Source organism: Python bivittatus, unplaced genomic scaffold, assembly GCF_059951505.1.
Source record: "Python bivittatus isolate LINGU-HERP-01145 unplaced genomic scaffold, Pbiv_v1 ctg000410_np1212, whole genome shotgun sequence".
Lineage (NCBI taxonomy): Eukaryota > Metazoa > Chordata > Lepidosauria > Squamata > Pythonidae > Python > Python bivittatus.
The window spans coordinates 12,519,888-12,534,489 of record NW_028277067.1 but is presented as its reverse complement, the minus strand read 5'-3'; the positions used below and the strand labels follow the sequence as shown (position 1 = coordinate 12,534,489).

Sequence of the window (14,602 nt, the reverse complement as noted above, 5' to 3'; positions counted from 1 at the left end):
GAGAGCCCTAAACTCAGTTCTGAATCTCCATGTACCTTACGAAGGGACATGAAGGAGAACATCCTCTTCATTCTTGCCTCCAGGTCATACTGATCCTTCATTGTCATATTATATTCTGATGGAAGCTTCTTCTCTGTTCTTGGTACTCCTTTGTTGAAATATAAGGAGGCTTATCATACTAAATTATCCTGCCAGTACTCTCTATCAGTACAAGTGATACTATGGTTAGAGAAGCCTTTTGTCAGGCCGGTGCCCTCCAAGTATATTGGGAATACAACAATCCAGAATTTCAGCCAATGTTAGCTATTCTACATCCAGGAATCCATGCAAAATAACTGCTTCACACACACATATATTTATCTATTTTAGAAAACCTCCCCAACCCTCCCTATAGGCAGAAACATGGCAAAAATTCTGTTCTTATCATTTATAAAAATGTGATCACATCACTGGCCTATGCTTAGCAATCCTTGGTAGTATCAATTTACGTTAAAAAAAAACTGTACTGCTGGTCCTGCACTACATAAATATAAACAACCAAACATAAATGACCCTAAAGTCTTTAGGAGAAAGAGGACGGGATAAGAATAAACTAAAAAAATATTGCAGGCAAGATGGTATTTGGCTCCCTCTCAGCTATCTCATTTTATGAGTTGAATTGACTACTCCTAACCTGTAGAAGGACTTCCAGGGTTTGGCACTTGCTTGGCATGGAAAACTGTCCCTTGTAGACTGCAGAATTGGTCTCAGCAAAATATACGCGAGGTGGTCGGCGGCCCTGGTCAGCTTCCACTATGTAATCCAGCTCTGAAGCCAAGAGGAAAGAGAAAAATGGATCAGACACATTATCAAGATCCAGCAGCCAAGATCCAGCAGCCTAGACCCTCTGGTTCAAATGAAGTTCTGGAACAACACTACAAAGTTGATGAGTTCTAAGAAAAACTGAAATGTTTTATAGGTAATGCTTTTTTTCTGGCAACTTGTTCAGCGGCCGTTTGAAGTTACGGTGGCGCTGAAAAACAAGACTTATGACTGATCCTCCAAGTTGCGGGCATCACAGTATACCCACAGTCTCATGATTGCGATTCGGGCACTTGACAAGCAAAGTCAATGGGGAATCCAGCAGGAAGTCACAAGTCATTGTCATATGATGCCATGCTTAATGATCCACGGTGATTTGTTTAATGACCACAGCTGGAACTGCATCATAAATTGGTGCAGTCACGTGACATTTCACTTAACCGTGCCGCTTAGCAATGGAGTTGCCAGTCCCAGTTGCGGTTGGTAAGTGAGGACTACCTGTACAAGACTGGTATGTAATCTCATACTTAATTTGAATCCAGGGAACGCAGGCATAAACAAACAGTACACCAAGTAAGATACCGGGAGAGCCACAACCAGCTCTCATCTGTTAAGGACAAAAATTCCAGGGCCAGGAAAATTTGGCGATGAGTGAGTCCCCCAACTCTCTCTCTTTACACACAGATTTTCCCAAATGGAGCAAATCTTCCCACTTCTACTCACTGACAGCTTCCTTGTATTTGGGGTCTCCAGCACTTAGGGTATAGGAGAAGCAGAGCTGTACCTTCATGCTGTTAATGAGAAGACAAGGAGGGAAAGGAGAAAGAAAGAAAAACCAATGTGCTCAGTAAGGTTTACAAACATGATGGGAAGGAATCCACAGTGACAGGTAATTCCAAACAAACAAAACCCAAATGCAGAATGCTTCATTTCTTAAAGAGAAGCACACCAACCTATGTTTAAAGTCACACTGTCCAACCCAGGGAGCTCCAGTCTTGGCATGGCAGCAGCACTTGACTTATATTAGGCTGTTCTGTATCTGGTAATTAACCAGTGCCAAACTTTTGGGGGGATTACCCTGTTCGTTTGCGGCAAGGAGTGATATTTCAGAGGCCCAAAGCTTTCTTTGAAAAATCAGTTCTTGCTAAGAGAAGAGGAAAAACTTGCTTTTTCATGCAAAAGGAAGATCTCCCCCTCTCTCGTCTGTTTGAATCAGAAAATTCCCAGAGGACGTGATTCTGTCTATTTTGGTCAAGGGACTCTTTCGTCTTATTTATTTACACAGTTGGCAGTATACAAAGGAGCCTTTCCCAACTTGGTGCCCAGGAGATGTACTGAGACTTTGATTCCCAGAATTCCGAGTCACCAGCCACCAGCGCTGGCTGGGGAATTCTGGGAGTTGAAGTCTACACATCTTAAAGTTGCTGAGGTTGAGACATCCTGCTCTGGGCAGTTCCAGGCTAGGAAAGGCTAATTTAAGTAAATAACTATAATTAACTCAAGAAGGGAGGGTCATGTGCAAATAATGCTGTGACAATCCACCTTAGAGAGGTAGATGCCCCTTTTGTCCCTGTTTTCACACCCCTATCGGTCTGTTTTCACTTTGATTCAGTGCTACCTCATATATTCTTAGCAGCTGACTTAAGAAAAGCTAAGAAGTGTGTTCAGGGCACAAAGGTTGACCAATAAGTTGGGTATGATTTTATATATGCCATTTTTGCAAAGGCATTTTTGAGGAAAAATTGCTAACTAATGCAGAAAGGAACCAAAATGAATTTAAAGTTGGGAAAAAAAGATGCTGACAAAATCAATATTAACAAACCCAGTCACCCTTAAACTAAGTCCCAGTTTAGAAGTTACAAATGACTAACACTTCCAAATGTTGAGAGATTCCAGCTCTCAAACTAATGGCATGCTGGATAGAGCTATTGGATGATGGAAACTAACCACATCTGGAGGGTTTCAATTTCTCCAGCTAGCTTAAGCCTGAAATAACTTGCTTCTTATCAAGCCGTCTCTCTTCTATAGGACAGGATACCCTGTTCTAAAAGCAACTCTACAAGTCTCTTGTGCAACTTTTATTCTTAAAAAATCCAGCAAGGAAAAAGACTCAGCAGCGTCACCATACAGCTTGCTCCTTCTACTCTGACTGCCAGATGTTTTTCTCATTCAAATTTAACTTGAATCTCACTACATCTTGTATAAACACTCTTGTTCCTCCTCCTTGCACTTGGTGGGGAGGGCAAACAATTGTTCTCCCAATTCTTTCCAACATCCTCTTAAATAAACTGAAAGTTGGCAACGCATTTCCCTTTTATCTTCCTTTCTGTAGGCTAAATATAGCCAGTTGTATCATATTTGTGCTGTCACACACCTTCTTGAATGCCCATGCATTAAGGCATGTATGCACCCCAGAATAAAAAAAAACAAAGAGAAAATTTAGAGGGATGTTATTACCAAGAATTCTGAGTACATTTGGCTGGGTCCAGAGGGTTTGGAGTAACAGTAAAAGTCTTGTTTAGGATGTTGATCACTGGACGGGCTCTGGAGAAAGATAGGAACAACAGACATAAGGGGAAACAACAGTGAAAAGAGTCCGTACATTTTTATTTAAGTTTTTAATAAACATAATACAAACTAATACAAACTAAACTAGAAGAAAGAGAAAAAAAGAAGAGTTCAGAAGGTGGAGAAAAAAAGAAAAGGAAAAGAGTAGAAGAGAAAAGAAAAAGGCAACAAAAACAATAATGAAGAAGTGGCTTCCAACCTTCGTCACGCCAAGCATAAGGTAATGTAATAACTTTTCACCCTCTTTTAAAGTTACAAATAAAAAACCTCTTCCCCCCCACAGCCCAACTTTTATTTATACACAATCCAGAAATCGTCATCGTTTCAGTCTTGCTTCAGCAAAAAAGTTACCAGAAATACCAAACAAATAATTTATCCCTGATCAAATAGTCCAACTTTATATTCCTTCTTTTTGCTCTTCAGAATCTTAACCTTTAAATTATTCCAGGGGCATCTCAGGAATTGATCTTTCATCAATCTTTGGTGTTCAAGAGGAGTCTTCAAAGCTTTCACCAGCCTACTTTGTAAATCCCATAAAGAGGCATCATCTAGGATTTCTTGTTGCAGCTGTTCCACATCCAGATCCTTTTCTTGATTTGTCTTTTGTATTCCCATTTTGGTGATCTCAATTTTGTTGTCTTCCATGCCTTCAAACTCTACAATGTCTATGTCAGGTTAGAGTTCTTTACAATTTTTCTCATCATCTTCTAAAAAATTATCTATTGAAATCTGTACCCTTTCTGAGATTTTAGTTATTAATATCTCAGTCCAGTTATCAAAAAACTCTTTAAGATAAGAAAAGGTTATAGGCAGCTTAGCAATTTTAACTCTTTTCTGCCTGGTCCTTTAGTTCCCGCTAGTGTCCATTTGCAACCTTCATCAAGCCTCAGTTCCTAATACGGGTTTAGTTCCATTTCAGTCATTTCCCATGAGTTAATTATTTAATTATATACTTTTTTTTTCAAGTCTTACAGCAAAAATAACCAATATTCCAAATCTCTCTGGTCTCCCAATCCATTTAAAACCTTTTTAAATTAAAAAAAAATTTTTTTTTTGCTTTTTGCCAATTGTATATTATTTTAAATTCTTAAGTCTCTGTTTAAAATTTCTTAAATTCAAAGAAGGTAAAATTCACAAGGTGTCAAATTAAGCTCACCATTTTGAAGGTCTCTTAATATCCATAAAGGGGCTAAATGGGGCATTTCCGAATGTTATTAGAAAGTGAGTTTGGCTGGCTTAGTGTCCTTATTTAAAGGCTCTGCCACTGCTGAGAGCAAAGACATCATCTCCCTCAGCTCCTGGGCCTCAAACCCACAGGAGACTGCTATTTTACAGTCTCCTTGGGAGGAGTTGCCATTCATGGGCAATCTCCCGTTCTCTCCTTCTCCAGAGAGCTTTGAAGGACCGATCTACTCGCCGCTCTTTCATTCTAGACAGCAGTCGTTGTTTCCGCTCATTCATGGGAGATGTCTTCAGTCAGCCATGATTCACAGTGGAAGCTCAAAAAAAGCCAATACAAATGTAGTGCATAAATAAAATAAATGATCCCTAATCATGATGGTGGCTTCAATAACTCAGTGGTGAAGAAAATGCGCTTTTACACATGCTCATTTGTTCACTTCCCCAGGACAAGATTTATAAAAGTGCTGCTCTTTTGAATCAAGGTAATTGGTACTACAGTCTTCCTCAAGCTGCTGCTTTCTAGATGAGGGGCATATTAACTTCCATATTCATTAATCCACAAGACCATGAATAGCTGAGGGCACCAGGTTGGAAAGATTGCCCTAACAGATGGATTGGAATTTGCTTCTTCTAAAAATATATTCCCCTTTTTTTCATTAGTCCTAATGGATAAATAGATATCATAAAAATATTGCTTTTAACCCCTTTCACCATACTTACCAGCTGTTATTCATCTTACCTGAGCAGCAAGATGTTTTCTGAGAGGGTTCCCACCAGGAGATCAGGATAGGAATTTCTATCCACATCCTCTCCACCACTGAAGGAGTAACCAAAGGTCTTGATGACAGGATCAAAATCTTCCCCGCTAATGATCTGCAAGAGGTACAGAAAATGAGAGGCAAGGAAGACATTTACAAAAGAGATCAAGATCTCTGTTTGGAGAGTCACAGATTTCCAATCCATGATAGCAGTGCAGCAGAGCAGTTGGTGGCCAAGCACATATGAACAAGAAGGACTGCCACTATCATCATTAGATTATATTGATCTGACTGGAGAAGAGTTCTTGGACTTTCAGTGCTGACACTCATTTATACAGTTAATCACAAGACTCTTGGCAGCTCACAAAGATAATAAGATGCAACATACATAATTTCTTGTAAATTGGAGACAAAGAAATCTCTATTGGGAGGCCATTCCAGAGGGCTGGACCCATCACTGAAAAACAATGCTTTTGGGCTTCAGCCTTCTGATCACCCAAAAATGAGAGACAACCAGCTGCTTCTCCCAGGAGGATGAAAGTGGGGAGTCTTGCAGGTAACTTGGCACCAATCTTCATCTGATTGATTAGAGAAAATTGGGCTTTATCAAGGATGACCAGTTTGTAGTTTGTGGATTCCTGAAACCCTTTTTCGTCCATTAAATGATTCTGAAATTGCATAGTTGAAAGTGGTGGTACTGCCAACAGAATGCCCCCCCCCCCTTTGTTCCTTGATTTTTGGAAAGAAATTACAGAATATTGGTATGCTAAGCCTTGGATAAGTTTAACATGATAGAAAATTGGAGGCCTTCCCAAAAATTAAAAAAAAAGGAGGCCACAACTCCCAGCCACACCTCATCCAGTGACATCACTATCCCATCCACTGTGGTCTTTGACTGCCAGAAATATAGCTCCATTTAGCTTACTTTTATCTCTGGAATGCAGACTATTGGGGTTCAACCAAGGTTAATGGTATCTTGACAGGAAGCGGATTCCCTGTCACTAACTGAACAATATAGGGAGGAAATGCTACACATAATCTTAGAAATATGCTTCACCAAATGAGGTTAGGATGATAAAGATGCCTTTACCTGACGCGGCTTACCAGCAAGGCCACCTACACCACTCAGGTAGATGTATACTTTCCCTGAACCTTCAAAGGGTGCTCCAATGGCAATATCTGCATGGGAAGAGTACAAAGGAGAAGGTGAACTTCTGTTCTTCTAAGATCTCACAGTTCTCATTACACCTCATCTAGATAGGTTTCCTTTAGATTCCCACTGGAATTTTATCAAACTGTTACTCTAAAATAACTTTTCAAAACAAAGATTTCTATTGTTCCCTATCACTAGTCAAAATCTAGCACAGGGGCAAGGAATCTGTGGCCCTCCAGACGTTGCTGAGCCAAGCCTCCTAACAGCCACAATCAGCATGGCCATTTGTGAGGGAGCTGTAGTTCAGCAACATTCAGAAGCCCCAAGTTCCCCATTCTGCCATAATATAATATGTCTCTCTCCATTCATCACCACTTAAAGAGTTACCATCCATTGTAATGCAACTTTCATCAACTTTTGGTTTAGTTCTTACAATAGTCGAGTCATTACTCAAAGGAAAGCTTGAAGGAATTCTGCTGGGAAAGTGATTGCAGGAAGGCAGTATAATAAGCACAGACTCAGTCATTTGATTAAGACAAAATGAACTAGCATGTGTGCATGGCTGAACTGTAACTAGGAAGGTAATTTATTTCTCTCCCTGATATCAGTAGTATGGTACAAGTGGTCCCTGTTTAATGACCACTCATTCAGCAACCATTTGAACTTAGAATGGTGCTGAATGAGTGGTACTTATGACCAGTCCTTGAAGTTCCAGCCATCGCGGCACCCACACAGTCATGTGATCACGATCCAGGCATTCAGCAACCAGCCTGGATTTCTGACCATTGCAGGGTCCCAGTGTCACATGATTGCGATTTGCAACCTTCCCTGCCAGCTTCCCACAAGCAAAGTCAATGGGGAAGCTGGCAGGAAGTCGGGAGTCATGATCACATGAGGTCCTCATTTAACAACCCATGGTGATTCATTTAACAATGGTAACCAGGGACTGCTGGAACTGCTGTCACTAAGCAGCACAGTCATGTGATATCACATTTTACATTGCTTAGCAATGGAAATTCCAGTCCCAATTACCATTGTTAAAGTGAGGAGTACCTGTATTTTCATTTATAATACAATAATTATTTTCAAATCTGAATCTCTACATATAAATGAACCAGCCAATATTATGCACACCCATATTTTCCCTTATCTTCTTTTGGTGGAGGAACAATTCTTATTTTTCAGCACTGCAAAAGTAGCATCTCTGTCTGTCTGTCTGATCTACAGAGACTATCAATTCCCAAACACTGCTTTAGGCTGTAAGAACACCCTCAGTCCCACCTGTTGTGCCTCAGTAGATAGTGAAACATAACACTGGGACAAGATAAAAAAAACCTAACCTTGGAAATCATCTTTGTTGATGTCTCCAATGTGGGCCACAGAGAAACCAAAGGAAGAATTGCTGGGGCCAGTCAGGGTGAGGTTGGGGCTGCTGGGGAATGTCCCCCCAAGGTTCATGTAGACATAGACAGACCCACCCTTCTCCTCCTTCTGGTCAAAGTAGTATGGTGCTCCAATGATCAAGTCCTGCCACCTATTAATGGGGAAAGGCAGAGGGGTCATTTTTACTTATTTATCAAAAAAGGCGTTTAATGCTTCTCTCAACTTCTCCCTCCAACGGACTTACCCATCACTGTTGAGGTCAGCCACAGCAATGGAGCTGCCAAAATAAGAGCCCACTTGCCCCCCAGTGAGCATCAGTCTCTTCTGAAGATTCATGCGACCATCAGTTGCCATCACAAAGACGGCTCCAGTGTGATTATAGCGGGGGGCCCCAATAATAAAAGAGAACTCTTCTTTGTGCAGTATACCGGTGCTTGCTTCAACGGTGTATCCTGTTAACATGAAATAACAAAGAGGATATGCCTTTGATCTTCTCCCCCCTTCCAAAAAAGCGAGAGAGAGAGAGATCTCATCACATTTATTGATGTATTATTTATATTTATTGGTTGCCCAACTCCAGTGGACTCTGGGCAGTGCACAAAACTAGAAAAAAAATAAAAGCAGCTAAAAACATAAAATCAGACAGTCAGCCCGACTAAAAACATCTGATAAACAACAAAATCAACAAAACAAAACAGGGGCCTTAAACAAATCATAAACATCTACCCCAGGCCTGGGACCAAAGGCAGGTTTTGAAAGCTTTCCAGAATCCTAGGAAAGAGATGGGTGCCCTTCTTATCTCTGGGAGGGTGCTGTTCCAGAGGGTTGGGGCCACAACAGAGAAGGCACACTTCCCAGGTCCCACATGATGACAGTGTTTAATGTAGGGGACCTGGAGCACACCTACTCTGCTGGAATGTATGCTCCAGAGCAAATAAATGTATGAACATCAATCAATCAATCAATCAATCACCTCACTCGCTGACTATATTTAGATCACCCAGGTGTGTAGATTTAGGAATGAACAAGCTTCTTGGAGGTACTCATAACCCCTTCATTCTACCTATATATGAACTAGCGTGCAAATTAGGCAGTCTTCCATTAATTAGAATTTTCCTTTTGGAATAAGCCATAATAGAAAGCTGGGATTTAAGGATGGCCTGTTAACTTGGGTTATTCCAAAACTAAGCAACGTGAGCCCTTCAAATTGTTTTTAATTATGAAAAAGTGGAATAGAAAAGCTTTAAATACATACATAAATATAATCATGATTTAACTCTTGGTTTGGCTTGTTCTGAAGGTATTAATTATAGTTTTCTTGTTTGGCCAAGAACTATATTCATCTCTGTACATACTAAACCAATTGAGCCTGATCATGGTATTGTCCTGCACATCGATCTCTGATTCTGAAGCAAAGCCTGATGACAACTAGGCCTTTTTATGGGGAAAGCTCTCCACTTTAATCCTTTCTGACCTCTTATTCTCCAGGGCTCAGAGTCCAGTCTCAAATCAGATTTCTTCATTAAGAAATCCCCATTTTGAAGACCTGGTGATCATGATTTAGAAAGGAGGCAATGAAGCTTTCACCCATACAAAACGTGCTTCTTCTCTGGAGTCCTTTCTATTCTTCTTAGGTTTCAGGGGATCAACCTTAAAAGACAAACTGATGTTAAGCCTGCTTGACCCATCATATATTTGAATTATGCTGTTTGTGTTCAGCATGTTGAGTGACATTAGTTGTGAAGATGCTACACATTACAGATTATTTCTATGATTTCTTCTCTTAGTCCGGCATGTTCAGGCAGAGTGGGTGCATTCCACTCCAATTAAATGTTCTCATCTTGTGGGACCAAGGAAGCGTGCCTTCTCTGCCACAGCTGCTGCCCTCTGGAACAGCATCCCCCGAGAGACACACACGGCTCTCAGTCTCACTCTTAAGTCCCTTAAGACCTGGCTGTGTTCTCAGGCCTGGGGTTAGGGTCTTTGTGGAGCCACTGTCAAGTCTTTTTGAATTTTATTGTTGCTATTTTGTCTGGGCAGTTATGTTGTTTCAGTTGTGTTTCTTTAACTTATTATTGGATATATTGTAAGCCACCCAGAGTCTTTTTGGAGTTGAACAGCCTTAACAAATCTAATAAAGAAAATGAAAATAAAATGGGGTGTGTGTGCACTAAATCATGCTTTCAGCCTGACAGCGTGAGAGTTGATTGCAATTACCTATGTAACTGTTGCCGTTCTTCTGATCTGGGTAGGATAAATCCACTTGGTCCCAAATTCCTGGATAGCTCACATAACCTGTGCCTGTGCAAGAAAAGTGGCAATCTGTAGCATTCTGATAAAACACAAACCAAAATCCACTACAGCTTTTGATGCCGTTTGAAGAGATTGTTCTATTCATTTGCAGGCTCTCACCTCTCAGCCACATCCAGCAATTAATTTTCAAAGAAAGTTGCTGGATGGGAAGTACAATTGGAAGCTTCTGTCTCTGCTTCATAGAGAGTCATGATGGGCTCAGGGGGTTCAAATGTTAAAGAAAAAGAGAAGTAGTGTCTTCCCCATTGGTCCCCACACATTCACATACACACGCGCATGTGCGCGCACACACGGACCTCACCTTTACGAAGAAGTGCTCCAAACAGTGGGGAACACTTCCATCTTGTGTTGGACAATTACCGTGTCCATATAGTCACTCTCCATATACACAAGGAGGTGGAAGGGGAAAAGGGTTCTTTCAGTGTATTCACTTTCAGAACACCAGAAAAGGCCTAAACAATTCAGCACTATTTTGAATTCATGCATTTCTTTGAGATAGCGATGATCAAAGGGAAACTCTTCTCTCCCAACTGCTTTTTTCTGGAATACAGGGAGAGTAAGAGATGGGAGGCTCAGGAAGGGAAGGAGGAGGAGGAGAAGGAAGAATTGGAAGATGTATGGAGTAAATAACCATGTCTGGAAAGAACAGTGGAGAAGGCAGGGAATTAAGGAGATTGATTGGAAAAAAAAGAGAAAGGCGCTTCTACAAAGAGAGGAAAGAAAAGCAAAAGGTTTAAGTTGAAGAAAAGATGTATGAAAGAACCAAAGACAAGTGGGAAATGGAAATGGAGGAAACAGATATTTCAGGAGACCTGGGAGAAAAATGAGAAGCAGAAGCAGAAGCAGGAGCCTGATGGAAGGGAAGGAAGTTCAGGGGATGTGAAAGGAAGCAAAATTGAGAAAATGGGAAACGAATTGGATGAAGACGACAAAAAGCTGAGATCATGGAAGAAAGGGGTTGTGCTGAAAGCAAAAGACATAAAGGGGGTGATCATCTGGGCTATGCTCGGACAATATGGCTGACAGAGCCAGAAGCTTCTGTACTCGATTGACTCCCATGTGCTGGCAGCCCACAGCTGCTGAAGTTCAGTCATTTTCTAAGTATATCCCAGCCATGCAAAGGAGACAATCACATCCTGTCTTTTCATTTTTTTTCTTCTGAACAAAAAAAAAAGGGGGGGGGATTCAAAGTGGCAAAATCAGATCATAGCTACTAATGGCCAGAGTGATTTTATCCCAGCCTCCATTTTTTTCTGCCTCTTTTTCATCCCTCTTCCAGCTGGCTGTGGAGGAGGAGAAAGCAAAAAGATGGGACAGATGGCATTTTTAAAGAAGCCCCTGCTTGCAGAACTGGTCTAGCAAATTATCTTGGAAGCAAGAAGCAAAAGTCAACATTTCAGTCAAAGCTTGTTCAGATGACAATTAACTGTGCTTAGTCCCTAACTTTTCTTTTTTTGGTCAAGCAAATATATTTAAAGAATCCTAGTCCATTCATTTACTACAACAACAACACTCTATTGATCAGCCATTAGGCCGTATCAGAATTTACTCCAACTAAATTATGCCATAAAACCATTTGAGACTGACACATATGAAAGAGTTAAAATCAAGAGGGGAGAGGCAATCAGAGCCACAAACCTTGCCAATTGTAAGCTCCCGGAGCTCCAAAATAGATGAAGTTGTCTGTGAAGCCACCACTGATGCCCATCTGGCACATGCCTGTATTGTCCAAGTCTGAGTTGGCAGCACACATCTCATTATTAGTTTGCCATTCATCATCCGGATGACGACGCAAGTCATTACCATGGATATAGCATGTCCCTACCATGCGCCTCTGATGTTCGCTGCCAGCCCATAATATCCTAGTGTATCGGTGAGCACAAGCCTGGAAAAATAAATTAAGCAATATTTTAGTCTGGAGTGAAAGAGACTGTGAAATTCCAGGTTCTGTACAGTACACTCATCCCACCACATCACAAGTTTTTAAATTAAAGTTTGTTGGCTATACCTCAATTATCTGGGTTAGTACTTCATATTAAGTAATCAATGAGGGTTTAAAATCACAATGCTTGGATTAACATGGTATCCTAAACCAAAACTAAACAAACCATATCATGGCTTAGGAAAAGAGCCTTCTGACTTGGAAGTCCTCATCCCTAGGGTAGGTAACTGAATCCTGATCCTCTATAAGATTATTTCAAGTTCTTCCATTGAAATAAATGACACAAAGAGGTTAACCATTGACACTGCAAATAAATGTTAATTTTGTTGAACTCTGTTCAAACTATGATTTGAATGAAGGTCCTAGAAATCCTACACAAATAACTTCAAGCATCAGCTGTAACCACATTGCAAGGGGCTGGGAAGGACCAGGGGAGGGGAGGGGAGGGGAGGGGAGGGGAGGGAAGAACAACTGGGCAAGTTTCCTGAGAAAGCTCAACTCCCTGCAAAGGAATTCTGCAGTTAGCGTCTCCTGTTACGTGGGAGACAATTTGCCCAAGTGGCACCTGCAGCTTGTTCTCCAAGTCTTGCTTCCCTGCCTAGAGCTGTTTCTTGAATTTCAGCTAATTCCCACTGAAAATGTTTTTGGAACACTTAAAGGTGCTGATGTGGCAGAGGATCAAAATAGCCAAGGGGTGAGGGGAGGCTGTTATTGCCTAGAAGGTAGAAGTGGAGGTGGATTACATGTGGGAGGAAAGGCAGGGACAAGCCAAGAGCCTTGTGCCTGTCTGAAGAATATTTTTAATGATGACACTGTAAGAAGGGACAGAACAGGCAGTCCTCTAAAGGCAAATTTCCCCACTCAGATGACTGGACTTTAGCCCATTATTTCTAAGCTGATTGGACAAGCTTACATTCTGACTCACTGAGCACCACATCTTAGACCCAGCCAGGAGCATTCCTGTTTTCATCTGTGCAACTTTATGCAATATTAACAATCTTGGACTGCTTGGATTATTTTTTGTGTTTTCTTGAAAGGGCCTTATGCTCAGATTGTATAAGACAAGCCCAGGACTCAGATAACTGCCTTAGGCTTAGAACAGGTTTCTTCCCATGACTGGCTCAGGATATTTACCCTAAAAGTTCTCAATTTTGGCTCCTAAATAGTATCAGGCTCTCTTTATCCCCGGAATAAGGTATTCCATGTTATTTGGTTCAAGGTAGCAGACACAGCTGCCAAGAAGCAGAAGCAGATAACAGCAGACAAATTGCAAAACAAAGACTTAGCAAAGAGAAGTACCATTTGTAGTCCAAGAAGCAAAAGAGTAGTCTAGTTACAGTTCTAAAAGTCATGAAGCCAAATCAGGTAGTCAGCCAATCCAGAATTCAGGAAAGACACAAGCTGGGTTTTCAAACAGTTGTTTTCCAACAGAGAGTGAAGGCAAAGCAAGCTACATAAATCTCTCTGCTGGCAGCTGACTGCAATTATTCAGGCCTCACCCTTTGCCTTGCAAGGAGTGTCCTTGATTGATGATGCTCTGCTAACCTCTGCGTGTGTCTGGGGCTTATGGGTTGTGCCTTGTCATCTGATTGCTCCAGCTGATCAGGAGATGCCTGTGGCTGAACAGCTGGAGCAACGTGGTCAGAATCAGAGTCAGAGTCAGACTTTGAATTGTGGCTCATGACACATATTGTGGAGACTGCCACCAAGAAGGTACACTTCTGGGATCCCATTTTAACCTTGTGTATGGTAGGAACCCATAGTAGGCCCTCTTGGGATGAAAGCACAGGACTGAAAAAGTCTATCCTGCAAATACATGGGTGCCAAGCCATGTACAGCTTTAAAAGTTAAAGTCAGCACTTTGAATTGGCCCTGGAAGCCCATTGGTAACCAATGCAGCAACCTCAACATAGCTGTCACACTGCTGAACCTACCTTCTCCAGTCAGTACTTGGGCTGCTGTATTTTGAACCATTTGCAACTTCCAAGTCAGCTTCAAGGGCAGCCCCATATAAAACATGCAGCAGGGGTCTAAGCACAAGGAAACCAAGTTCTCTATCCACAAAGGAAACCCTTTGGTTAGATCCAGCAAGCCTCTGTTAATGTTCTTGTATGTTTTTCCCATCCCTGTCACTGGCCATCAGAGCTCTGAAGTAGGTATGGGGGAAAATGGTATGGCATTATAGCAGCATGTGGGACAAACAGCCAAGAAAGCCTAGGAAAACTGGATTAGCATATGATATTTTTGGTCCAGTTTCCCGCACCACTGATTCTCTCTGATGCACATCATTAGCCCAACTGATGACTTAAGGAAGAACGGAAGATTCAAAAGCAGGAGAAATCATCTCCTCTCATATATATTATACTCACCATCACTCGCCCAGATTTACTCTGGCTTGCTACCATCACCCCCAACCACATGTCTTCAACAATATTATTTCGGGGTTCACCTAAAAGTACAAGGAGCCAAAAAACAACCCCCCAAAGGATAAATACAATTAGG

At 41.4% G+C, this 14,602-nt stretch overlaps 1 protein-coding gene across 3 annotated transcripts in view; it reads right to left on the bottom strand.

The window, feature by feature from the left end:
- Positions 1-14,602, bottom strand: part of ITGA3 (integrin subunit alpha 3) — a 76,044-nt gene that overhangs the window by 23,836 nt on the left and 37,606 nt on the right. For 2 of the 3 annotated variants that reach the window (XM_088143500.1, XM_007422515.3), the window contains exons 3-12: positions 14,470-14,549; positions 11,797-12,043; positions 10,063-10,146; positions 8,090-8,297; positions 7,803-7,996; positions 6,400-6,488; positions 5,291-5,424; positions 3,259-3,345; positions 1,525-1,592; positions 674-807 (exon numbers count right to left, since the gene is read on the bottom strand). In XM_088143500.1, the coding sequence (XP_087999626.1) occupies positions 674-807; positions 1,525-1,592; positions 3,259-3,345; positions 5,291-5,424; positions 6,400-6,488; positions 7,803-7,996; positions 8,090-8,297; positions 10,063-10,146; positions 11,797-12,043; positions 14,470-14,549 (1,325 nt within the window). The remainder of the gene's footprint in view (positions 1-673; positions 808-1,524; positions 1,593-3,258; positions 3,346-5,290; positions 5,425-6,399; positions 6,489-7,802; positions 7,997-8,089; positions 8,298-10,062; positions 10,147-11,796; positions 12,044-14,469; positions 14,550-14,602) is intronic. The other variant, XM_088143501.1, reaches the window with a different exon arrangement.